Consider the following 27,671-nt stretch of genomic DNA (forward strand, 5'->3'; position numbering starts at 1 on the left):
ATTACCAGAACATTGTATTACCAGAATTACCAGAACGCATACGCGGAACAGCTACAAAGTTCATGGAAGATCGTATCGCTTCAAACTACGACAGATACTGTATTACTGAGACATGGTAACAGGAGAATATTTCTAGTACCAAATATTTTCCATTCCAGCGTCTAGTCCAGGGGTGGCCAAGCTGCGTCTCGCGAGCCGCATGCGACTCTTCGCGTGTTAAAGTGCGGCTCGCGGCTCCCTCCCATAGCACCCCCCCCCCCCCCCCCCCACACACACACACACCCGTCTCCCTCCCGGTCACATGAGCACTTCCCCAAAAAGAAAAATGGAACGCATTTTAAATTGAGAGAGGTTGCGGTTTGGTGGTCGTATTCTACTGCTAGTTTACGTACAACTGGACTGCTTTTGACTCGGATAGGTTGCAAGTAGTTCGAGTTTCGTTTATTGCTCTGAACAAAAGTTTTTTTTCTTTTTTGATAGATAAAAGTTTGCCCCCCCCCCCTCCCCTCCCCCCCCCCCCCCCCCCCCCCCCACGGCTCTTGGTAGTTTCGGGGGTTTGTTTCCGGCTCTTAAGCCGGGTCAGCCTGGCCACCCCTGGTCTAGTCTATCGCGCAGGCAGAAATTATGAAAGTTGTAACCAAATTCCCGGGGGTGGTGCTCTGATAGCAGTTCGAAGCGATATTGAATTATATCGCAGAACTGATATGAAAACGTAGAGGGAATCCGTGTGGGTCGAAATGCTTCTTCAAGAACAACCGAACATTCTTCTGGGAAATTATTATTTCCCTCCGCAATGCGCCTTTTGCACCTTTAATCCTTGATCACACTTTGAGCATCATGAACTCCGCAAAGTACCGTGTTTTTATTACGGGCGATTTGAACTTGCCTGGTGTGAAAAGGGACACTGGTATTATAAACTCGTGCGACTCAGAGGTGCAAAAGAAGGCGAATGTTTTATCTCAGCTCACGAACTACTAGGAACTATACAAAAAAAAAATGTTTCTACTTAGCCACAAAGGCAACGTGTTGGATTTGTTCTTTCCAAATGATGACGAATGTATACTACGAAAGGCTAGCACCCCGCTTGTCCTTTTTGACCCCTGGCATGTCCGGTTTGGAGTCGATTTCAATATAGCTAATAGCCAAGGTACAGCATATCTGCGTGCGACAGCTTTTTTGTGTTCAAATGGAAATTACCTAAAGCTTTATGAGTTTTTAGCTAGCACAGATTGGTCAGTCGTTACGTCATCGAAATATGACATAGATAAACAAGTATTAGTGCTAACAGACAAAGTGACAACAGCTATGAAGATGCTCATTCCGGTTTACAGACATAGTATCACAAATCACTACCCTCCTTGGTTTTCACACGAATCGAAACACGCAATGAGGAAACAGCTACGCTATCACAGACATTACACGCAGACGGATAATCTGTTGTGGTACAAAAAGTTCAAGTCGGAGAGTGCTTTGGCCAAGCGTCTTTATCATCGTAACCACAACAAACCATATTCAAGTGTTGCATAAATCCCCCCCCCCCCCCAAAAAAAAAAAAAAATCCTCAAAGTTTTTGAAAAAATACAAAAGATTTTCAAATAAAAAGAAAACGGAACAGAAAATAACACTATCTAGCGGTTCAGAACAGGTCTGTAGTCCGAGTGACGTCTGTCAAGCGTTTGCAGATTTCTTTTCTACTGTTTTTGATTCCGCGGGAAGTACGTTTCAAACCTGCACGGTGCCGGACCAGGAAAACCTATACTTATCAATTCCCGAGCTCAGCAATAACGACGTTTCTGCGGCGATTCAAGGCGATGCCACTTAAGAAATCGGTGAAGCCAACGGAATTCTTCCGTTTAGACTTAAAGGGCAACCCCGCTCAATTCCGAAAAATGTAGGCTTACATGTGATTCCATTTCGCAAAGCACTACTAAACAGCTCTACGTCCTCGGATTCGCGAAATCTGGAATATTATTTCTGTAATCTTAATTTAAACATCAGCTGATACCGAAACCGAAACTTTGTTTGCGTCAGGCAACATTGGTCTCGTGCCGTCAGAGTCATGGCCACGTCACGTCGAACCACGTGGTCTTGCGACGTTCGTGGGGGCGACGGACAGGACAGGCGACGCGGGCAGGTCGCTTCGCATGGCGTGGACGGTGATGGCCCGGGGGAGGGGGGGAGCGGAGAAACAGACCGATAAGAGCGCAGGGCAGCGCAAACTAGCGCATCCGCGTTACGGTGATCACGTGGACGCCGTTCAGCCAACGCCGGGAGGAGAAACTCATGACGTCACCGTTCAATTTCGCTCTGAGAAGTAAAAACAAACAAAACGCGAGGATGACGTAGCCATGCCTTTGACGTAATGGTTCAACGTTGGCCGCTCCAACTCCGTCGCATTGACTGCGCTGACGATTGCGCCTCCCGTCGCACGCTGGAGTTGGCAGATTTCGGCGACTTGGCTCACTTGAAGGTTTGCTGGCCAGTTTATTAAATATATAGACGGAATTAGATTCTAATATTTGACATGGGGTCTTCCTATATGATACTGAAGAGGGCTACATAGTTTTCTAAATATGAAAAATGAAGCGGAGTTGCCCTTTAATGGGTTCGGAGACGTGTAACCTCCAATTTTAATTTTATTTTAGATTAGTCGCTGAAAGATAGGCTTTTTCCAACTGCATGAGAGTTTTCATTAGTTGTGCCAATACTCAAAGATGGGTCAGCAGTATCTGTCAGTAATGATCGTCCAAATACACTGATCTGTTCATTTGCCAAGGTGTTCGAAAAGGCCATGCATTGCCATATGCGCTTTTTTTCCAGGCGTATAAATGTGCAACAACATAGTTTTATGCCAAATCGTTCTGTGGAAACAAATTCGATTGCGTTTACAGAATTTGTGGGTGCCAAAACAGAGTCGAAGCAGCAGGTTGACGCAATTTATTTTCATTTTAAAAATGCTTTTGACATGGTTAACCATTCATTGTATAATTAAAACGTGCGCCCTATGGTCTCTCCTTACCACTTTGCGAATGGATTCAGAATTATCTACATGACCGATACAATTCTGTTGCGTACGGAGGTGAATGATCGACCGCGTTCCTCTATTCGTAAACGATATCTGTTCATGCAGAAATCACTCGGAAATATTACAGCTCGCCGATGACGGTAAGCTTTTTCTAGCTATTGTTGACATATCTGAATGCGATAAACTAAAGCGAGATTTTATAGCACTGGCAGATTGATGCACAGTTAACGGCTTGCTTCTCAACCGCGCTAAAACAAGTTTTATATTTTTCTAGAAAACATTCCTGCAACATCTTTGACAACACTTTGAACAAGTGCTTGATTGAGCGCGTTTCAGTTGTACGTGATCTAGGAGTCTTCTTGAACAGTGAATTGAAATTCGCTGATCTCGTGGCATTTTGAGCAATGCGTGTTACCGTACTCTGGGTGCGCATACTAGAATGACGCGAGATATCAGGGGATATTCTTGTTTTTTGTATCTGTATCGATTCCTCATCCTGTCTAAACTGGATTTCTCCAGCGTTGTTTGGAATAGTCTAATCCAGACAAACTAAAATAAACTTGAAAATAAACAAAAGAAATTCGTTCACCTGCTTTACAATCGATATTTTAACACACTAATTTATTTCAGCCATAAGCAGTTGTTAAAGATTTTAAACCTCCACTGCCTCTCCAAAAGGAGGCAGGCACGGGACAATTTATTTGTGCACAAAGGTCTTCGCGGTTTAATCGATCGCCCGAACTAACCTTATGCGTTTCCATTGCTGTACCTGGCATCTCTTCGCTCCCTTTGTGTTTTTTGTTCTTTTGAGCAAAAAAGCTTTAGACCTATCGAACATATATAGCTTGTAGCTATATATATATAGCATATAGCATATAGCATATAGCATATACACATATAGCATATAGAATAGAACATTATAACTTGCCAACTGTGATGGACATGCCCGATGTAAATATCTTTTTGCGGGAGTGTTTTTATATGCAGTCTCTGCTAATTCTTTTATAGGGTGTGTTTTCTCGTATGTCGTTTAGTGAAAAGTGTTATCTCTAAGTTCATGCACGTTTCCTCTTTTACATTTATATGTTACGTTTTGATTTTCTTCATAATATGCATGCGTTTTTGTGTACCTGCCCTTTATGCACCACTGCATGTATGTGTAAACGGTGTACCCTTATGTAGGCCCCCGGGCTGTTTAGGGGGCACCGGAAAAGTACAAATAAATAAATAAATAAAATAGAATAAGGTGCGGTTTATTGCAAAGTAATAAAACAGAATAGTACAGTGAAAAGCTTTGGTACAGACTGTCCCTGTTATCAACAGGAATGGGATCACAAAACGTGTGCATAAGTTCTATTTTGAACAATATAAGAAAAAGGAAAGTCAAGTCGACGCCTAGAAAATATATTTGCCCAAGAAAAATGCCTAAGTTGAGCGGCTGGAAAAACAAGACATGTTAGACTATTGTCGAGTACTTCTGGTACGGGTAAAGAAAACAGATACTGTATCTTGAAACAAACAGGAACAAAAGTGGAAATAACAAAGAATGTGAAAGGAATCGCAATAATCTGTCTCAGAATTCCGGGAAAAAAAGAAAAAGACCAACCGAGTCTTTACACTGGCACCACCAATTTGGAATATTTCAAATGAATTTGGATATGCAATATTTTTAATGGTGAGTATGCGGTTTGATTTTATCGGACGCATTCGAAAACACAAAATAATATATTTAAACTGCAATCTAAGTGCTCACATAACTCTTTCTCTCTTTCTCGCTCTCTCTATATCTCTTTTAAAAGAAACACTAATCTTTTTTAAGTTAATTATCGAATGCGATATATACATAGACATAACTGTGAGCCCATCCGCATGCTTAAAATGAACTTTCCTCCATACCATTTTGGCTTGATTCCGAAAACTTGAAACGGAAAGTGTTTCCCAGTCCGCTTTCATACGCCGCTGTAAACGTGAGCCCTATTGTGTCAATGTACCTGAAAATTTTAAAAGGATGGGTTCGGAGGGTGTTATTTTATATGCTTATGTTAGACAAACATTAAGCTTACCTTTTTCCGTCGAGTTTTTTATAATATACCCAGAGTTCACCAAAACTGTTTGTTTCTTCTTCAGAATATAATAACTGGATTGCTGTGCAGGTTGCAGGAGTACCAGCAAATATTGTTATAGGTACCGTATTTTGAGAAAGGCTCATGTACTTATGGTCAAACATTTTCCCGTGCAACGCACCGAGCATCTGGAAATCATACAAAAATATAGAAGGTTGTTTTGAAAATTGTTTCCGACTCTTAAATTAGTCTCTAACAAACTTAAGTTTTATTTCTTTCAATATTCTTCATCAGCCATTTTGCAGATATATTTTGAGTATTATAGCAACGCCATAATATTATGGTATTCTGTAGTATAGAAAAGACCGAAAGCACATGAATACATATTTATAATTGTTCAGTTTAAAATGCTTAACAAATCGTTTGCGTAATATCCAATTTGGCGAGTTCCGCTTAATGCCTTAAAAAAAAAAAAAAAGACACTGTTTTTTTTTAAAGGCATTTTGTAACGTTTGGGTGTTTCGACCACAACTTACTGTAATCTGACCTGCCCACAGAAGACTGTGCCAGCGCGCGCCTAGTGGTACAGGCTGCGGCCGCTGCGTTTCGACACGCTATATCGTTGCGCGACGCTATGCAAGGGACTTTTTGTTGCCTACGGTGTCCGGGAATCCATCGAAGGCGCTCAAGGCGCGGCGGCGTTATTTGGTCTTGACCTGGTCTCCTCACGGCCCTCGTGGGATTTCGTCGTTGAACGTGTGGCGGATTCGTCACCGGAGGTTCCGGCTGCCAGCGCAGGGGCTATGTGTAGGTGATCAGAGGACGCGCCTCATTCCATGATGTTATAGTGTCAATAGCTATTCTGGCACGAGAGAAATCGGAGCTAAAATATGCCCTTGGGCTTCCGTTCCTTGGAAATGCGCTCTTTCGATCCAAGCAAACCTGAGAGCGATGCGTCCTGCCACGTCCGGCTGCAGGCTGCTCGCATCATGCTACCGCAGGTGTTTCGCATGAAAGAGCAATCAGACATCACCAGCCGCGCGCCGTTCGGAGCTTGCGCTCCGTGTGCTAGGCAGGCTGTCAACTACCTCTGGGTCGCAGAAAAACTAGAAAAGTCCTTGCCAAGCGCCCCCCACGGTAATAGCGGGACTTCACAATCTCTCTCATAGACATCCATTTTGTTGGGCTGTCAGGATTATAGTAAGTCGTGGTTTGAACCATATAGTTATTATAACATACGCTAGAGGTTCAACTGGCGCTAGAGTCTATGGGAGATAGGGTTTGAAATTGAAGGAGATAGCAACCAGTTCACTTTTGCGGTGCTCGTGTACATTACTATAGGAAAACGCGCTTGCGTTTTGGTCTCTTCGCCAAAGAATAAGAGAAATTACTTTTGTTACTGGGTCGTAGAGAATAGTAGGCTGCTTTATTAACAATATAAAAGTTTACTTGCTTTAGATACATTATTTTTCCTGACAGTGAGCGATGTTTAACTTCCCAGTATTCCGGGTCCAGTACTATGTTCCATAGGAAGTGTGTAAAGACAAGCAGTGGATCTAATCAAGAATAACAGTCGAAAAGAACGTAATACTTGTTCAAGGAGCACCAATATACAAATGACGCTAATAGTGATAATCTGCGAGATATATGGTACTTAAATCACCCTCATTTACAAACGGTCAAAACGAGGGGAGTGTGAATATTTGAAATTTGGAATACGAATCGAATATTTTCGTTATGCGAAGCGTATTTGCATATTCGAAAGTTCCTGAATATTGGGTTGCGGCCAAATATTTGGTAAAAACGGCGAATATTCTCACAAACTGCTAATACTCGAGCAAGTAACTATAAACCTGCCTGCCACGCAATCCCTATGAATATGTTTGTTCACTGAGAAATACCTATGATGCGTGTGTTAACGGTCTGCTCCGTTTCTGTCTGTCCGATAGCGGCAAGACAGGATCAGTTTGGATTTCGTTTTCACCAAGCCCCTTTTTGGTGGCACTTTTATAGCAATGCCTGATGCAATCCCGCGTTCTATAAATTCATACAATAAAATAAACCTCGAGAGTGAAATATGAATATAAATTCAATCTCGAGAGTGTTATTTAATATAAATGTTTGAAAATTAAGAACAGAAAAATCTAGGTAACAGCAGATCTCGTGCATCGCCATCGCCATCAAGAACAACTCCTGCTACTCCCGCGCAGCCAAAACGTAAACCACGCCAGCTGCGCCGCTGCGCAACTCTCTCGGTGCTGATACCGAAGTGGCTGATACCGTCCTCGCTTGAGCGTATCGTCCGAGAATGGCATTAACTGCGGATGATGAGCCACCGAGCAAGCAGGAAAAGAAAGCCGGAAAAAGTATTCCATGACGGTACTGTCCGGTGTCGTCATCGACAGCTCTGTGCAAGTCGTGCGAACGCGTTCTTCAAACGCCGACGAGAAAAACCACAACTCTTCAGAATTACATGAAACAGCATCCTTTGTTGATGGAAAAGTAGAAAATAGATACTGCGGACACGCTGTTGAAAAGTCAACTGACTCTGGATGATATATTTCGAAGAATGGATAGTTGGGGGAGTTGGTGGGAATTCATCTTGGGACACAGCACGAACAACAGACATGGACGAAGAAAAGCGTTTTAGACCAAATAGCAAGGCTCCGAGAAGCAGGTTTTCCAGATCTGGTGATTACCGCAGCCTGCGAAAAAGTAAAGAAGAGTTTCAGGGACAATGCAGCAACAAACTGTGCTGAGCGGGAAGGGAATAACAAAAAGAAAATGGCTTCCATTCCTTACGTACACCGCGTTTCGCAGGGGTGGAAGGGGATCGCAGCAAGATACGGTGTGAGTGTCCTTTTTTCGGCCAAAAATAAGCTGAGCCAGATTTGCCCCGCCATAGAAAGGCGTGTTAGTAAGCGGAAAAATCCGAGTAGTTATGGTTGCACTGTAAAGCATGGCACACAGTTCGTATCATGACCGTTGGAGCAGTGTATCGGTTACCTTTTTCACGTGGGCGGGTGTATATTGGCCAAACGGGGCGCTGTTTGAACATTTGTTTAAGAGAGCACCATAGTTCGTTGAAGGGGTGTGCATACTCTCATCTTGCAATGCATTGTCGCGATTGTAACTGTGAGCCGAGATTCAGTGACACTAAAGTTTTGTTCAAGCACAGGGACCAAGTGTCTAGAGAAATAGTAGAAGCGTACCAAATAAAAAGGGCGGGAACCTCGTGTGTCAGCCAACCGTCTTTGGCACTGATGGACAGTGAGGTGGCGTTTTTGAATTTGGGATAGCAACACGTGCCATCACGCTGCTATGAAAGTGTCTCGTAATACGCAAACGGGGGGTGAACTGCAAAAGATGAATGGTCGTTTTCATCTGTTTTCCTATTAAAATATTTCAGTTGATAGTCAGCGCTCGTCCCGTGTGTTTCTTCTTCGTCCACGTCTGTTGTTCGCGCTGTGTCCCAAGATGATATATTTCAACAGAGAAAGCAGCTCCCTTCACAGAAGAAAGAAAACGCACCTTCTCAGAAAGTGGCAGAGATGGTCGCCTTAGATCTCCAGCTTTACAGCTTTGCTGAAGACCGGGAGTTCAAGACACTCATGAAAGAAGCGGTACTTGGCTACAGTATGCAAACTCCAACAAATCTGTCGCGCGTGCTCGACCCGCGCCTGTACGACGACACAAGCGCAAAGGTACGGTTTGAGCTGCGAAAGACACTTGATGACCGGAACAAGCACTCTCTCTTTTCCGAGCGATATCTGCACATCGCGTGCCAATGATGGTTTTTTTAAGCCTTACGTGTCATTTTCTTACCGTGAAATTTGAGATAAAAAGGTTCACTTTGAACACGCGACATATGCCGGAGAGCCGCATGGCAGTGAACATTGCTGCTTCATTGAAACAGCTATGCGCCCTCTGGCCCAGGGAGATACGAACCGACTGCGTGAAGTACATTGTGACGGAAAACGGCCGCAATATCCGAGCGGCTGCCAAGTGGCTCCCATGGTTCAAGCGAGGTTGTTTCGTGCACGTGGTGCAGTTGGTGATCAGCGATGCGTGGACGTGTACACCGCCGATCAACAAACTGCGCAACAAGGCGAGATCGATTTTAGGACGCAGAAACGACTGGACGATCTGCAGACGCAGTGGAGACAGACGTCTTCCATGTTGCCCAGGATGTTGACACAAGATGGAATAGTCAGTACATCATGCTGTCAAGGCTCCTCGAACTCAAAGAAGTAATCACTTTTGAGCTTGCCCTTCAGACACTGCCATAGATGGCTTTGAATCTGCCGACTGGAGAGGTGCAGTGGAGTTTGTAGAGGCACTTAAGCTCTTGTTTGATGCAACTGTGATCACGATTGCTGAAACGTACCCCTCATTGTCATGTCCAATTCCAAATATTTTTGGAATGCTGCATTTCTTATGGTTGCAGAACTAACTAGGGGTTTGCTGACAATCTAAAAAAAGGTGTATCAAGACTCGCTTTGCGGAGTTTGACTTTGATGAAGTGGCCAGCCTGGCCATGTTTATTGAGCATCGTTTCAAAGCCATAGTTCATCAGGCGTCTGGCCATATGATCTGGCTAAAATACCTTGTGACAAGGAAGGTCCAGACAGCTGACGTGGAACCAAGTAGGGACACTGCCTTGCAGTGTCGTCTTCGTGTTCACTGGTGGCATCCAGTGTATGGAACGCTTTTGACCATCTAGTAATGAACAAAGAGAGAACTCAGTTGGCATCTGCCCCAGAAAGGGAAGTTACAGATTAAGTCCAAAAAGCCTCTTCTGGACAGGGTAAAGGATCCTTTCGAGTGATGGCAATGCATTGGCCGCGGCAAGTATACGCTTTTAAACAAACTCGCTCAGAAGTACTTAACCATCTCGGCTACATCAGTTCCGAGTGAAAGGGTATTTTCTACTGGCGGAAATGTTGTCACGGCGCATAGGGAGCGCTCACTTTCTGAACATGTTGAGTGGTTAATTTTCCTACCTGATAATTTGTAATGAGTGCATTACTTGAGTATGTCTCGCTGCTGCAGCCCAGTAAAATGCAGTTTCATTAATTTATTTTAAAAGGGTAATAAAAGCTGCTGTTACCCCTTGTTGTTCATTTTTTATTACTGGACAGATATTCGACGTTCACTTCGATATTCGAAGTCAGTTTTTTGCCTTATTCGTATCCGATTCGTATTCGAAACTTCCAGTATTCGCACACCCCTAGTTATAACGCGTAAAACATTAAAAGTAGGGGCACCATAAAAGATATTTCCCTTTTTATATTCTCTTGAATTTATCGGGCAATCAGAGTTTCCTGGCTGTTCCTCAAATTAAATTTTTGCGAGCATTTAGATATGAGTCTTGGAAGCTTAAACAAGTTTCCCTTTTTGCCCATACATGAACAGCAAAATGAATAAATTAAATGTTATTTATTGTAAATGGCACTTATTACTTGTCTTTATTTTGATCGTCTACGTTCACAAGTAGGGACTGACCCATCTGTTTGAGCGTACTGCCTCACATCTCTTTATTTTCGAGGTGCTCTTCATTGCTTTGGCTCGTAAACCTCCCTGCAGAAAATCGCCGATGCAGTCTTGGCACTAACAGTGGCGGACTGTACATAAATACATCTACGAAGCCATCTTAGCACCGGTTTTAATGTCAGAAATTTGAAAGAAAAACGCAGCAACTGGCCAGTGTTTTCGCATAATGATTTTGAAAAGACCCAAGCTATCTATTACGTAAAAATTATTTGGGATATTTGCTCTTATAATCAAGTGCAGGGAGAAAATGCACTCACCTTCCTCATAAAAAATGAAATATCACAAGTCACTTTCAGGCTCTGCTTCAATTCGAAAAAGCACACTAGCGCTAGTTGGACCTCTAGCGTACACTACAACTCTATGGTTTGAACTTTTGCCGAAAGGTAAGTCTTGCAGCATGCACTGGGTAGTGTACAGACAAGGTCTGCTTGTCTATCACCTTCATGGCCAGGTGATTGTTGTAAAAACGCATTGGCTTGGAAGGGGGAACGGGGAAATCAGGTTTTTACTGTTTTTAGGCAAGGTGGAGCGAGCTACCTCTCGTTATAAAGGGTATAGCTGTATTGCGCTGAAATTCCAAGTTTCGATGGATTAAAAAAAAAAAAAATACATTGTGGATATGCCTCCAATTTCTTTTTTTTTTTTTTTTTTTACCGGGGTCTGTGAACCAAAGCGGAACCAGATACAACACGACTTTCGGCGGACGGACAAACCGTCGATGAACCACGACAAAAAATCGGAACGAGTTGAGCGACGCCTCGCCGGCGGTCATGGTGGGCCCAATGGCGGTGGCAGCGACTAAAGTGACTGGATCGTAAAAAAGTAGCACCAAGCTCCCTGTAAGGTCACCATTTTCGCTCATGAAATAAGCAATTTCTACTTGACATCTCCATTCTTGGTGAGCCGATCTAAATTCGCTGGTCGCGGGTAGCTTTATAAATACGTTTTTTCTATACCGAAATTTTGCTGTCCGAAAATAAGCGAAGCAAGCGTACGTTGTCGTATCACCACTACATCCGGTGCCGGCGCTTGGAGGCATTAAAAATAATTTTCTTGTCTTTAAATACGCAAGAAGACACAATTGTAAGAGATCTGTGGAGATTGGCATGATTGATAAGTTGATTGCATCACAGTGCCAAAGACGCTTGTATTGGCGAGAAACGCTTTGGGCGAAGATGTTGAATGGGAATTTTGATGCGACTAGATTGGAACAACCCCCTCGAAGCTTCGAGGGGGCCCAAAATGGCGATTGCCACTGCGACGGAGACCGATTAGGCAATCGCCTTGCGAGGTTTTGGTAGTCTGTATGTTACTATTTATTTGTGTTCGGGTGGCAGGCGAGGAAGGCAATTATGCGTCAGTGGTTTTAGCAGCTACCAGTGTTGTGGGATGATCACACACATTCCATCCCAACTCTATTTCCAGGAATTAGTTTTCGATAATACTATTCCTTTCAGCTCCTGGGAATAAAAACACCGGGCCGATTATCACTCCTGGAGTTGCTGAACCGTTTAGTTCGACTCCTCTAATTCCATGCACATATCACGCGACGCCTTCAGTAAACGGAAAAAAATTCGCCGCCGAAAATAACGAAAAAATTTCCCCGCTAAATTTAACGGGAAAACTTAGCCGCTAAATTTAGCATAAAATTTTCCCGCTAAACTTAGCGGGAAAACTTTCCGCCAAATTTAGCGTAAAATGCTTTCCGCTAACTCTCCTCTAAATTTGGCGGAAAATTTTCCTCTAGACGGGAGGCGCGCAAGAGAGGAGGAGGGGCATACGCTCGTCCCCGTACCTTCCCTCCTCCTACTCAAGAGCTGCGCTCTAATTCGGCATTACAGGGGATTGTAAACGTCTTTCGTTTTTTTTTCTTGCTTTTATATGTTTCGTGTTGCATCGCGGCGATGCTCTTCTTAAAAGAGGGGAGTACTTCGAAGCGCGTCGCCTAGCGAGAGTGTACGTGGCCGAATGCTTCCCGTGGTTGGCTTTCGCGCATCGGCCCCAGGTTTTATTCCTGGGAACTGCTGCTTTTTTTATACATACTTTAAATTTAGCGTTCTCGTAAGTTCGAGAAACTTGTCGTCTGATTGAGGTAAGAATGCTCTACGCGCCAAACGTTCCACGTGGGAGGTTCCGGATACCCCCCCCCCCCCCCCCCCCCCCGCGTAGAAATTGTTCTACGTGTGGCGGTCCAAGGCCAGTCTCGACCCAGTGCTCGGTCCTGCTGTTTCGCCAACTTCGATGATTGCGACTCTACCCTTCTTTTATGTTGTTTTGGGCCCGAGTTCGCCCCACTAAACGTTTAGTTTCTTCAGGTAATAGCCGCCTCATCATTTCTCATTCGTAACAATATCACACTCATTGTGGAATCGACCGAACAAAGTATTTAGTTCCGCCTCACTTTATCTCAGCGACTTGATCACACCGAAACTTAGACCCTTTGCAAATAGAACTAACATATTTCACTATTAATTTTTCCCCATGCTCTATACTTAACTGGAATAAGTTACCTGAAGAGCTAGTTTCAGAAGAATTAAGCTCCCACACTCTAAGAAAAAATGGAGGAAACAAGTAGCAACGGCGCGTCTTCCTCCCTTCTACTGACGCGCCCCCAAGCGGACACGAGAAAAGGGGAGGAACGAAGCGTTATTCTTCTTCTCCAGGCAGACGGGAGAAAGCCTTTCGGCCCTCCCTACTCATCTTCTTTCGGTTTCATTTTTCGAGCAGGTCGCGCACGTTGTTTAATAAATAGCTTTTGAGTTGATTGAGCTTCAGCAGCAGCGAAGGCTGCCTGAAATTCCGTCTTCTAGTCTAAACGTGCAGAACATTTCGGTTGCATTGACGTTTTTATCACTATTTTTATCAAACGAGCAAACGTAGCCGCTATAAACAGCGAAGTTTCGGAGCAGTGCCAGCAACGCCACGTACACTGGTTAAGATTAGACCACTATATGGCTCCTACAGAGCAGAGTATCGCAATCCTTATCCGCGTGTTTCGCCGACAACATGGCGGACGCAGCAGCTCGGCGCGAGTCACGTAATATCCCAGGGTTCCGAGAGGCGGTCCGCTCTATGGGAGAATACATGGAGATCGACTCAACACGGCTGAATAACAAATAAACGCCGAGTTCACACTTTTCGAAACTTGTCTGGCGTGAAGTTGGTGAAGCCCTAAACACTTTATCAAAGTTTTAATAATATTGGATGCCTGTGAAAATTGTGAGACGGCAATTTCCAAGGCATTGGCGTTTGAAGCAGACGATTGTTTTGCACAGCGGAGATGGAGTTTATGGATTGGCCGGAGCGGGTCACGTGAACGGTGTGACGTCGCCGCGTCGTCTGCTGCATAATGCCGCTCAAGCATTTTGCAAAACAAATTACGTTATTACATGGCACACAACTTAGCGCAAATTATTGTAAACTGTTGCTGTATTATGTCAAAAACTATTGTCGTTCCGTATATCCCTAAAATATTCAAGAAACTGCGATTTCCTCACGATCCCCATGCATTTGTGACCGGAGTTGGAACCCTCGGGCGTTCGCCGCTAGTCGCCGAGAGATGGCGTTCTCGATTGCGCTATTCCGCTCCGAAGGAGCTATATAGGGCTCTTTGTTAAGATGGCCGTCTCCGGATTGCGAAACTCACGCGGCACGAAACTACAGTAGCAAAACCACGCGGAACATGTCGACGTTTTCGACGTTATGGTAATCGCAGGAACTGCGTCCAAGACTGCCGGCTGCCTGGGTGCCTTCCGTGCTGAGTTCGGTTCTGTTTTCCGATGCCGAGTGCAACCGGCGTTCAACGTGGTTCTGTATTGCTTCGTGTCAGCAACATAGCAGCAACATCGTGATGGCTGCAGTGTTGTAGGTTGTGAACAGAAGACTGGAATTATCGCCGATATGACCGTGTGTTCGCGTATCAGTGGCATTAGCCCACGCTTTAGTTACATCTCGAGTTTTTATACACACGGCTCTAAGGTTCACTCACGAATAACTTAACTTCATATAGTAAGCAGAATTTAATATTCCATTCCACTTACGTCTTTTGACAACAAACAAGTACATATTTTAGAAATTGATTTCATCGTTCGCAAGCAGAAAATATTTTATTGTTTTAATTTCAGTAATACACATCGCATAGCTCATGATTATCCTGAACACGTATTGTTAACTTATTGCTATGCCACGCACTCTTGAGATGACTTCCTCTTCTTTTTATTTACAAAGCACATTCTTAAATATGCAGAACCTTGACAAGTTAACAAGTTCCCTAATAGAAAACCCGGAAGTAGCTTGTTAGTCAATTGGTTTTTTGTCAATAATGAATCATTTCTAGAGTTATTAATACAATGTTCTATCCTTAGTAATTAAACAGGAGTGTGACCTTTAAATTTGATTTATCTGGATAATAAACATGTTTCTTTCTATATACGGGGAATATATATTGTATATTTAGTGTTCATCTAAACTATTATAAGAATTTCAAACTATTTCAGTATACGTTGTGGTAACTACTGAATCAGTTTTTATTTTTATGGAATGACGAATAAAGCCATACGTCTAGCAGTTCCGTACACAGTTGACCTTATCAAAATATTCTTCTAGGATGAACATAAATCCAAGGGTGAACTACCTTTAATACATCTACCGGAGTTCCTTCCTCCTGGTCCCTTGCTGCAGCTGCCGCGTTGGCCAGATAGAAACCAAGGCAACTCAACAGAATTGGACAGGCTACGCACTGCAGACGCAGGGGCATTATTCTTGTTTTCACAGCGAGGCTTGACTGTGCCAGCGTCTCATATCTGTACCACATAAGTAGAAAAAAATCTTAGATTGTTGCTCGGGTTTTGTTATACTCTCAATACTCTCAATTTGTAGAGACCAGCATTAGAAATAGATAACTCACACTCCAGATGCTCCAATAACTTCTTCAGCAAAGAGGTACAAGGTTCTCGTTGTAAAAATTGATTTAAGTTATCTAAAATATTGATTTTAAACAAATTTTGACCAAATACTACACTCTAAATTTGTCCCCAAGGAAGTGTCTTGCTTAAGTGATATTTTTCTCGAAAAGCACAGTTCATTATGGTAAAGTTCAAAATTCTTAAAACTTTAAAAAGTCCATCGCGAGGCTATATTATGCAGTAGCGACACGTTTTAAGAAACAATAATAAACTTGAGAGCATAGAACATTCTGAGCCAGTCGCAATAATAACATGTGTCCTTATCTAATAGGCTTTAACAATGCAGTGCAAAGACATGAGCTTGATATGTGTACATACCACTATAATACGTCTATATATCAAAAGCTTCCGAAATGTACCATAAAGATATAGACTTTTATCATATTGCATTGTGCGGCCATTGTTTTTTCGCTGTAGCACCACGCGCCATATCGAACGCACTTCATAGTATTCTGCTAATTTAACATTGTGTTACGACATGCAATATTTTTGTTTTATATATATGGCGTCATTATTTACGAAACTACTCTGAAGTTTTATGATTTGGAAAAGAAAGCCTCCTTTCGCTTTATTTTTATTTCTTTTTCAAAATTTTTGACTGTTGCGTTTATGTGCAAGTAGTTTTATGGAACCTATTATTTTAAAATAAATTGCAAATTATTATTATTTTTTAGTTCTGTAGGGTGTTTATTTTCAAATGTCTATAAGAAATAATATATTTTTTATTATTTTCGATGCACTATTTAGGCATTTGGCTTCCGCCTTATAATAGTGATCATGACTAAGTTTTGACATGTGTTTCTTAATTTTCGACGATTGGGGAATTTTATGGCATGTTTTAATTGAGTTTCATCCTGTACTATTTTGTTCCTTGCATATTTGCATACCTCGATGCTGAATGTTTCTTGTCTCGTTCATTATTGTCATTTAAATAGTGCTGTATATACGTATCGAAATGGCTTGCTGGGCGAGATCGTGAGACATATTGACTTAAACAGCGCAAACAAGGTAAGGGAGGAAGAGACAACAGAAAGGAAAGAGCGCTGACTCACAACTGAGGTTTTAATGAAGAAGTAGTAAAAAAGGGTGCGCACCAGTGTTTGCTGAGACAAAGGTGCTTAAACATTTTAAGGAACAAAAGACTATACTCCGTTTCACCTTATGATGTACCGCAGTAAAGGCTACAACGCGAGCTCCATGCTCCAGTGCACATCTCGGCGGCACAAGCTCTGGTGCATTAAGGGCAGCTGCCAACGCTATGAGCTTGCCCTTCTAGCCTTGATTGCGAATAAGGGCTTGGACTTTATAAGTACGCCTTCAATTGCTCTGACGGAGAAGGAGGTCGAATTTTTGAATTTTAGTTCCTAAATTATTGTTATATTTCTTCTTTTCTCCTTCTTGCGAAAGCACTTTGGGTCACCTCCAACTTTGTCGTTCTTTTTTCCTGCTTCTGACTGCCTGTACCCTTTGGGTGACCGTCAACTTCGCAGTTCACATGTGTATAATTGTACGTAGATATATTCACTTGGGTTTGGTTAATAACGTAAATTGTCATTCCTTTAATATGGCTCTTACAGAGAGGTTAATTTTTGTCACTTACTTCCTCTCCCTTTCTTACCTTATTAATATTACCGCACTTGAAATTTTTCTTCTTTTTTACTACCTCTTAATTAAAGCCTCAGTTGTGAGTCAGAGCTCTTTCCTTCCTATTGTATTTTCTTTCCTTAACTTGACTGCGCTGTTTAAGTCAATCTATATATACGAGTTGTACTATATCAGACCTATTGGTTATGGGCCCCGTCAGGCGGCCACGGGTTTTGGATGTATCTTTGAAATAAAAAAGAAACAGTAGAAAAACAGGCAGAATCTAGATATAATTAAACCCAATAATGACTTCCCCCAGGACACATTTTTTGATCGATTACATGTTCTAAAGTTTAACCATAACGGGTTTGCTGCGGGAGTATTCTTTTTGTCGCTCTGAAACTTGACATCAATAATTCATTTTTTAGAGAGACTTCTGCCCGCGTAGCATGCTTTAGAAAAATGCCTGACTTCGCACAAGCTTAGAAATGCTAAATACCTAACTTGATCCTAATACGGCTTTGCTGCAAATACTTGGTTTGTACCAAAGTACTTTCTTTTGCGTTTTTATGGATTTTCTCTGGCTCGTCATATGATTTTAAAAGTGTCACACTTGAGCCCAAAATGTCATGTAGAAGCCGAAGAAGCAGCTGTGAAGCCTAAATGTGACACTAGTCTGGCAATGGAGTCCAAACGTTGCCGCTTGACAACCTAAAAACCTCAAGTGGAGCCTAACTCTGGCACTTGTTTGGTGATTTAGGCCCATAATGCAGGTCACAGCCAAAGTAAAAGCCTAACTTTAGCCCTTGTCTGGCGAATTGGGGCCAATACACCCAGAGTCAGGACAAAGAAGGTCAAGTCAAGCCCTACCTCGGCTTCTTTAAAACGTCCTGCACTTGCATCACTAGAGCTCTGAGAACCAAACCGATTGTAATCCCGACATGTCTAACGTTATGTTTATAATTGCGCAATACTTTACTAACTGCATCAACCTCAACATTAAACAAATTAACCAATGAATTTTTCGATAATGTTCAATGGACGCAACCTCTTCTTAATACCAAACGTGAATTCTTCGAGAAGGCTTTACATAACTCGGCGCCATTCGACGCGCGAATGGCGCCGAGTACGAATCAGTGCAGTTGCTGCTCCGCCCCGTTTTACGGCAGACAGCAATATTTGCGCTGCTCATCATGCTCTCGCCGCTTCCACTGTAAGTGCCTCAATGTGCTGGCCGAGGAATACGATGTCTTCATGCAATCCGGAAAAAGCAGCTACAAATGCAGCGATTGTTCAAGGCGCCGCGATCCTTCGTCGACAAGGCTTATCAGCGAAAATGCTGATGACAGCGGAGCGACGCCCACCGATGGCGAGACGGGATTCAGCATCAACGGAGGGGACAGCGCTGACACTTCACAGGCTGCAGTTTCGTCAGAAGTTTATGGCCTGCTGCTGAGGCTAACGTCTCGGCTGGATATTTTGACGGCCGAGATCAAGCTTCTACGTGCGGACAACAGTGCGCTTCGGGTGGAAGTCGCTCAACTTCGCCAAGCGGTTGTGAGCCAGACAGCTGCGCAACAAGCAATCGCGGTTTCCCCCGAGGACGCGGCACCCGCCGGCTCGCCGCCGGCGAAACCATCCTATGCGTCTGTGGCGTTGGCTCCCCGGCCCCTAGCCCCACCTTGGGGACTATCCCGCGATAATCCTGGGAATGTCGGAGCTCAGAGGGCACCGTTCTCGTCGGCACCTCCAGGCAACGGTGAGTCTACCAGCATGGCCCACAACGCGGGTTTCCCGCGAGCTAACCAGGAGCGCCGTCCAAGGCCTCAGGCCTCATTTGGTCAAGCCAAGAATTGCACCGTCAAAGCGGTGCCTCGCCCACCACCTTCCAAAGGCTTGTTTGTGTCCCGTCTGGACCCATCCACTAGCGTCACTGACGTCGAATTTATAGCATCAACTGTTATCGGGGACAAGCCAGTGATTTACACGCAACTTAAAACAAAATACCCCACGTATAACTCGTTCCATCTTGCCGTTGACGAGGAGTCGTTGCAAGTGTTAAATAACTCAGACGTCTGGCCAGATGGCTCTCTTTTTCGCCCTTTTTTGGGGAGGTTACCTAATTCCCGGCATTACGTGGTTGCAGCGGAAAGTTTAACCCAAGGTACTCATGGCTCAAAATCTTAACGTTTACTATCAAAATGTCCGCGGCCTTAGAACAAAATTGGATGAATTTATGTCCAATCTGCTAGGTACCGATTACGATATTGTCATATTGTCAGAAACATGGCTTCATGACGGCATTGCGAATAGTGAATATTTTACACCTGCCTTTACTGTGTTTCGTAGAGATCGTGATTATACTTCCGGGATAAAATATGGAGGTGGTGTATTGATAGCTTGCAAACAATCACTGAATGCACATAGGCGAAATGATTTGGAAACCTATCAAGAATCCGTCTGGGTCGAGATACCGTCTGGTGACGGGTTCAACTTTCTAATTGGAGCATATTATTTCCCTCCCGCTTCAGATGCGGCTCTCTTTGTAAGCCACTTTAATTTTCTTGAAAATGAAATAGACGTCACTAAATATCGCGTGCAACTATACGGGGATTTTAATCTACCGAAAGTTGACTGGATTAATGGTCGTATTAACAGTGAAAGCTCCTGCACACGTCAAAAAGCGTCTTGTTTGTTTAACTTCATAGATTTTAATGATTTTACACAACACAACCTGTTCGTGAACTGTTCCGGTAACATTCTTGATCTGGTTTTATCTAACATTCCTACTTCGAAAGTGGCTCGTGTAGACGATCCGCTGGTCACCCCTGATGCTTATCATCCTCCCCTTACGGTTTCGTTTTCTATGTTTCTAAGGTCAAGAGTTTCGTCTGGTGCACTACGATACGCGTACAGCGCTGGCGATTACTTTAGTTTATACAAATATTTTGAACAATATGATTGGACTGATGTCTTACAATGCTCTGACGTAGATTCGATGGTGGATAGTTTCACAGCGGTAGTCAATGATGCCATGAACTTGTTTGTTCCCCAGCGCACCAACCGCCCAGAGAAGTACCCTAAGTGGTTTTCCAAAGATTTGCGATATTACTTGAGATTAAAATTACGTTACCACAGATTATATAAAAAAACGAGGCTCGGCTTATGGTATGAAAAATTTAGCATCTGTCGTGAATTAGCAAAAAAGCTTCTTGCTAACGACCAATATCACTACCGCAGGCAGATGGAGCGTAACCTGAACAAGCGACCAGAAGAATTCTGGCGCTATGTGAAAAAGCATACCACGAAGAACTTTAACGATATAACGCTGAGCAACGGGTCAGTTATTGAAATGTCCCCAAAATCTGTTTGTGAGTTGTTTTCGCATCATTTCAGTTCATGCTTTTCCAATGTCAACACCCCTTTACCCATGGCATGTAATACTACTCTTGATGACTATTTACCTTTTACTAGATGTACTGTTCACGAAGTGCTTTTAGCTATTGGAAAGCTGAATTCTAAACTGTCCACAGGTTCAGATGGTATTCCCAACTTCGTTCTAAAAGGATGTGCCGAATGTTTTGCTCCTGTTCTTGAAAAAGTGTTTAACTTGTCTACACAGAGTGGTGTCTTTCCAGAAAAATGGAAATATTCAATAGTAGTCCCGATTTTCAAGTCAGGTAATTCTTGTGATGTTAGTAACTATCGTCCTGTTTCCCTTCTCAATGCATTTTCAAAGGTTTTTGAGAAGCTGGTGTACAATCGTTTGTATAATTATTTTAAAAGAAAGTTTGTTCTTGTACAGCACGGTTTCGTCAAAGGCAGATCCGTCGAGACAAATCTGTGCACATTTTTAAATTTTGCTTGTCCAATTATTCAGTCTCGGGGCCAAGTAGACGCAATATATCTGGATATGTCCAAAGCCTTCGATAAGGTCAATCATGAGCTTTTATTGCTGAAACTTAGGGACTATGGCCTGAGTCCTGAGTACAATACCTCGTTTAGGAGTTATCTTCATAAAAGGCAGAACTGTGTAAGGGTATCTGGCTTCTTGTCTCGTCCATTCATTTCTATATCAGGAGTGCCCCAAGGCTCAAACCTTGGACCTTTGTTGTTTCTTATTTTTATAAATGATTTGGTGTCGTCCGTAAAACACTCTCAATTACTTATGTTCGCAGATGACGTGAAGTTGTTTCGGGAGGTCACCTCAGTCACTGACTGTACTTTGCTGCAGGACGATCTTCGTTCAGTGGTAGAATGGTGCAGTTCTAACTATCTTTTCTTAAATCCGCGCAAAACAAGTCATGTCGCTGTCAAGAAAGCGTCACAATTTATCCTATGCATATGTTCTGGAAAATGAAACGATCTGTCGGACCACGCAGATACGAGACCTAGGTGTTCTTGTGGACGACCATCTTTTTTTCCTTTCTCATGTAAACTCCATTATCAGCCAGTCATTGCGCACGCTAGGAATAATGTCTCGCTTAACTAGACCATTTATCACTCATCACTGTCTCTTGAAATTATATAGTACCCATGTACGTTCGAAACTAGAATTTGCATCTGTAGTCTGGAACTGCATATCTATAACAGCAAGTGAAAGTATAGAACATGTACAAAAGCGATTTGTGCGCATCATTTACGACCGATATTTTGGAAGAAAGTGTTTTTATGAATATAATTCGATTTTAGCAAAATTAACATTGGGCACCTTAGGTAAAAGAAGGTCCATTCGGGATGTTCAGTTTTTACATAGGCTAATTCATAATGCAATAGACAGCCCTACTCTCCTCACCTGTGTTCACTTTCGTATACCACTTAGAACGAACTCTAGAAATCCTAGAGTCTTTTACCCAGACCTCATTCGAAACGCATCACCGGTTTCGCGTATCCAACATGTTTTAAACACGCAATTTACTGACGTCGATATTTTTAGTACAAACCTGTCTTTTAGAGAACGATCATTTTGATGCATGTGTTTTTAATTGCATATATACACGTTTGTGTGCTTGCATGTTTTTTTTGTTTTTTTTTCACAACTGTTTTTTTTTTGTTTACTCTGTATTTTGGGTGTATTTCAATTGTGTGTGCTTAACCCAGTAGGCTTTCGAGCTGTTGGTTAGCACAAGAGAAAAAATAAACATTGATTGATTGATTGATAAGGATAACCTCTGTTGCTTTTTGTTCACTTGCATGTTTTTTAATTGTTTTTATCTTAGAGTGGTGCACTGATGTCGCACCACTGTAGATGTACGATTTTTTTTACATAAGCATTTGACACGGCACGCCAAAACTTGAAGAAGATGTTCCAACACTTATGGCGTGATCTAATTTGTGGTTGATAAATATCCAGCGCACAAACAAAAATATAATATAATCATTGTTGTGGTTTAACAGATGAAAGTCAAGCACCAGTGACTTCAAAAAATGCGTTTGAGTATGTTTTTGTTGTTATTGTTTCAAATATTCACAAGAGTTAAAAAAAATAAATGATGTCACTTTGCACGAGTCTAATTATTTGTGGGGTTGATCTTACATCTCGGAAGAATTCTTAAAGACATGGCAAAGTGAAGCTATAGGTTATCTTAATAATCTATGCAAGCTATTTGCAATTTTAAAGTAAGGTTGTAACATACCGCATCCCGGAAACTTCGCAAGTTTGCGACTGTCACATAAATCATTAATTTTTATTGAAAACGTAGAAAATAGGTGCTCGTTGTGAATTTGTACAGATTGGAATTGTTTTTCAGTTTTTTGTAAACATTCCGAATATAAACCGTCTTTACTTAAAGGGGCGGTGCAACGATTTTATGATTAAAAGATTTTGCATCTCGTCATTTTTACGTTGTTTATCGTGTTCCGGAGGATAGAGAAAACACCTTCTTCATTAAAAATGTCGCGATTCCGCTGCATAATCGCAAAGCAAAAGTCGCGCTTTTTCCCCCACCTGCAGCCCCAAGTGGCAGCCGAAGGAACTATGACGAAAAGATAACGTGACCTCGCTCGGCTCTAAGCTGCAGCATAACGCCTGCTAATGTCAGCAGAGAGAGAGAGGGAGAGGTAGCGTCCTCCGAGATAGCACACGGGAACCTACACGGCACTCCGAATGACGTCACTAGGAGGGAGACCAGGTGTGACCCTGAAGGCTGGGAGTGAGTTGAGGGGTGCCCGAAATGCCAATATTTATCTTTTTTTTTTACGCAACAACTTGGACACGCAGGCGAAATCGGTTTTCTGTTCTTTACTCTAGAAGTGTCAGAGGGCAACTTTCAGATATCTTTGACCGATTCCGGAAATCGTTGCACCCCCCCTTTAATGTCTATCGGGCTCGGCGGGTACTAACGAGGGGTTGGGAGATATGCATCATGATAACTAGTCTAATTAAATATTATGGTTTACCTCTTTAATTACTATACTAACCAGGAAGAAGGCAGCAGGTTTTGGGATATTTCTCGATTAGTTCGCATTTCTTCATGTAAGTGGAGGTAGTTTTGGTGTTATTGTACAGCTGGATTATTTTTGATCACGTTCGCCCTCGCAGAAAGAACATACAATGGTCACAATACTTCTTTAAAAAGCTTTCGTGTCTTATCTAATAGGATCATTATCCCGGAGGCTGTCGAAAAATTGCGTTATGACGTAGCCCTCAGTGGAGCAGTCCGAGCAGGAAAGGCCGCTTGCTCTAGGCCGAAATCGTGGCTGGGTAGGGAACGACGCAGTTGTATTTCTGTCCGGGCAATATACGATTCTTATTACCTCCTCGCGCTACGGTATATATGTGGTGGTCAAAATAGCTAGGTATAGGATGGTTAATTACGGATATTGTTGATATGGCAAGGGGTTCCAAAAAGCAAATTACGAAAGTGTAACTGAGGTGCAAAACAAAAATATGACTCGCAATTTCCCGGGTACATAAAATGAAAACATGCAACGTGTGTTTGATTATTGAAAGATTCAAGTATTTTGGACTTCAAATGTAGAGTGGTACCATTTTAAATTGAGGTTTACACAGCTATTTTTTTAGTAAAACGAAGGAGCACTTACTTTTCAATATGAATTTTCTACTCGTTTTCTCAGCCCGAGATGAACCAGTGAAAAATGGCGCGCACAAACTGTCGTGCGAAATCTCGCAATCCTGCTCTGGACAAAGAATAATTGCCGACCAGGCTGTGCTCCCTTTTAGCGCATCCCAGAATGGCGGAGCTGCCGCAAAACGCTGCACAGGGAAAAAAGAAATAGCATTAAAAACAAACCCGGCTCTTAAATGATTTATGAAGAGGATTCAAGTGAAAGGGCGCAAGAGAACAAGCAGTCAGATATTTTCTATATACTATATGGCCATGAGCTCGGTTATTCCCCAGTGAACGGCGTTGACTGCTGACACCTTGGGGGTTGAAGACTTCGCAAGGCGTCAATCTTAAAGAAGAAATTACTTTTCTGTCTATTTTCTGGGAGCAATATTTGGAAATCCCGCCTTTTTCTTCCATTCTTTGTTGCGGCATAAGTTGAGTTGAGAAGAAAGGTGTAATGACTCCTGTTGACGGGCAATAAAATACAGTTGGCGTTTGAGGCTCTGGATTGGGTTTGTCAGTTTTTTGTTTGTTTTACTAATCGCAATCTATCACGTATGATCTTTCCAAACCGGCTGGCAGGCTTTTACACTCTTATGGTTTCCTTACTCTTACGTACTCTAGAGCTTATGAAATCTGATATTCATATAATTTAGATCTATTTAAGAATGGTTAATTAGTCCCCAGGCACATCTCAGGTAGTAAGTTGAGAGCGAAAATCACTTAAACATCCCCGGTAATAGTCGTGCCAGAATGCGACACTTCGGGTATAAACGGATTTCGCGTGACGTCATTTGTGAGTCATCATGCCATTGGTGGAAGCGAGCGACGTGTTGTTTTGGATTTTTTAGTGAACTCGTGTTGTTTCAAAAGTTTTGAGTTTTGAAGTTGAGAAAGAATGGCAAAAGCAGAAATCCCAAGCTGAAGTCGGAGCGTGCGCTGAATTATGTGACTGTTACAAACTCTATTTATAATTATTTACGACGATATAATGTACACAATTGAGATCTTGTGATCGCTTCAAGAACGGATGCACTTTTTTTTCTATTGCACTGTTCGGTCAGTGTCAGGTCGTTCAAGGGCACCTCAAACACGTTCACAAGCGCGGCGTTCGTTCATCTCCCGTTGCATGTTGACGATGCCGACAAATATTACGGCCGCCTACAGAGAGTGCCGCACTGCTAAGCGAGTAAATAGAAAGTTGATTTTGTTTTCGCCGGTTTATTTGAAGGCACATTAAAAACTGACATAGTTCTAAAAAAACAAAAGCAGTTGAACGAGGTTTTAGTATTTAAAGGCGTCGTAAGAGACATAAAAAAGTTTAAACACGTATTGTTTGCTTAGTTCACCAGCACCTTCGGACTATATACGTTCGGTCGCTGCCCAAAACCAGCTGTTCGATTCGTTCTTATTAATTCATTTCGTTTAACTTTCAGAACATAAAAAAACCGTGTTGAAAGTACGAACTTCTAACATTAGTTCAATATAAAATATCACGCGTAATTAAATTTCAATAAAAAAGTCGGGCGACCGATCAGCCTTTTCTTTTTTGCCAGTGTGACCCGGGCTTTATCAAATGCAGCAGCTAGGTGCTTGGGAAACAAAGTTGACCCATACTAAACAAGCTCTCTACATAGCTTGAAGGGAGCTTGAGCTTGCACTGGAAAAATGACACAGGTTTAAGTCAAACGCTAGTAGAATATTTTCCATCGAGTGTTTCAAGGATAGCCCAGAAGATCTGCAGTTTTCTACTGGGCTTTTAAACTAGTCTTTGGACCTTTTTTGCACCTGGGGAAGACGGGGAGAATGTAAGAGTGTGGTCTAGGACCTATAGCAACAATGCCACAAGTGCTGGCAGGCCTCCTATTTTGTCTTCAGCAGAGGAGCTATTTCTGGTTCTGGTTCGCCTTTGGCTTGATCTTTTCGAAAAGGATCTCGCATATAGGTTGAAAGTCTCTACTGCAACAGTTTCAAAAATATCTATAATTTGGGTTAGTTATATCTGCACTCACATTGGTCAGTTACCACTGTGGTTGCGTAGGAGGCAGTGAATGATGCCATGCCGCCAGCACGGGTCATACTTGCCGCTACTGAAGTTAAGTGCGAAGACTCCAACCCACTTGCCCTACATTTGGGAACGTTTTAAACTTACAAGTTAACCAACAAATGTGAAGGGAAGATTGGAATCTCCCCTGAGGGCACCGTGACCTTAATGTCTGATTTATTTAATGCGTCCATATCTGACAAAGAATATGTCGGGAAAGAAGGCTTTTTTCAAGTTGGTTTTTAATGATGGCCACTCAATCATGAACGACAAGGGGTTTAAAATTGACAACCTACTGAACAGCAACAATTTATAGCTGAACGCACCTCCCTTATTCCGAAAAGTTCATTATATGAGCGAGGAAGTAAAAGAAACTGAAGAAATAGCATCGCTTCGGATTCATGTAGAGAGACGGAACCAGGTGATCAAAACTTCACTTTTTGACATGCCTATGCCAATTTTAATAGGTCTCGTTGTGAACGAGATGTGGACTATGTGTGTTATTTTTAGCAATTTAGAAAGTGCCTTGACCAAACCCTGTGAACAGTGAATGTATGCCGACGTCTTTGTCACAGTTGCGTAACCATGCGGTGCATTATGTTAAACGTCCCACAATGCAACGCGCGGTTATGCCAAAACGTCACATAATGCACCGCGCGGTTACGCCGAAACGTACCATAACGCAACGCGCAGGTCTCACTTATGACCCGCGCGTTGCATTAAGGGACGTTTCCCGTAATGCAACGCGAAAGGGACCCTCGTGACGTCTTGTGACCACTGGGACGTCATTATTGGACGTTTCCTATAATGCACCACGCGGTTATGACGAAACGTCCCATAATGCAACGCGTGGCTACGCCGAAACGCCCCATAATGCACCGCGCGGTGCATTATGGGTGGTTTTGGCGTCACCGCGGGGTGCACCATGGGAAATGTCCCATAATACATCGCGTGGGTCTCACTCGTGACCCACGCGTTGCATGATGGGACGTTTCCAATATTGACATCACACGTGACGTCCGGTGTGACGTCAGAAATGTCACGAGGGTCCCGCGCATGTCTCCGTAACGACGTCACACGTGACGTCACGAGTGACGTCACTAGGCTCCCACGCGTTGCATTATGAGAAACATCCCGTGATGCAACGCGCGGGTCTCACTCGTGACCCGCGCGTTCCCCCCGTAACCTTCCCTGCGTTCCCTCCCCTCCTCCTCCTCAAAAGAGCTGTGTTCTAAAGAGCGGTTCAAACAGGCCCGCAATACAATTACGGGTGCCGGAACCCATAGTGACGTCAGCGCTCCCTCCGTACGGGCAATAACGTAATTACGATTTCGGGCACCCGTAGTCAAGAGTTGAAACATCTTTCAA

At 42.9% G+C, this 27,671-nt stretch overlaps 1 protein-coding gene across 1 annotated transcript in view; it reads right to left on the reverse strand.

Moving 5' to 3' along the window:
- The window catches only part of LOC120841076, a 110,687-nt gene that overhangs the window by 68,705 nt on the left and 14,311 nt on the right, over positions 1-27,671 (reverse strand). The window contains exons 2-4 of the mRNA XM_040211902.1: positions 15,275-15,443; positions 5,089-5,276; positions 4,922-5,016 (exon numbers count right to left, since the gene is read on the reverse strand). Of these exons, the coding sequence (XP_040067836.1) occupies positions 4,922-5,016; positions 5,089-5,276; positions 15,275-15,443 (452 nt within the window). The remainder of the gene's footprint in view (positions 1-4,921; positions 5,017-5,088; positions 5,277-15,274; positions 15,444-27,671) is intronic.

This window comes from Ixodes scapularis, unplaced genomic scaffold, assembly GCF_016920785.2.
Source record: "Ixodes scapularis isolate PalLabHiFi unplaced genomic scaffold, ASM1692078v2 PGA_scaffold5__190_contigs__length_132052651, whole genome shotgun sequence".
In the NCBI taxonomy this organism is placed as follows: Eukaryota; Metazoa; Arthropoda; class Arachnida; order Ixodida; family Ixodidae; genus Ixodes; species Ixodes scapularis.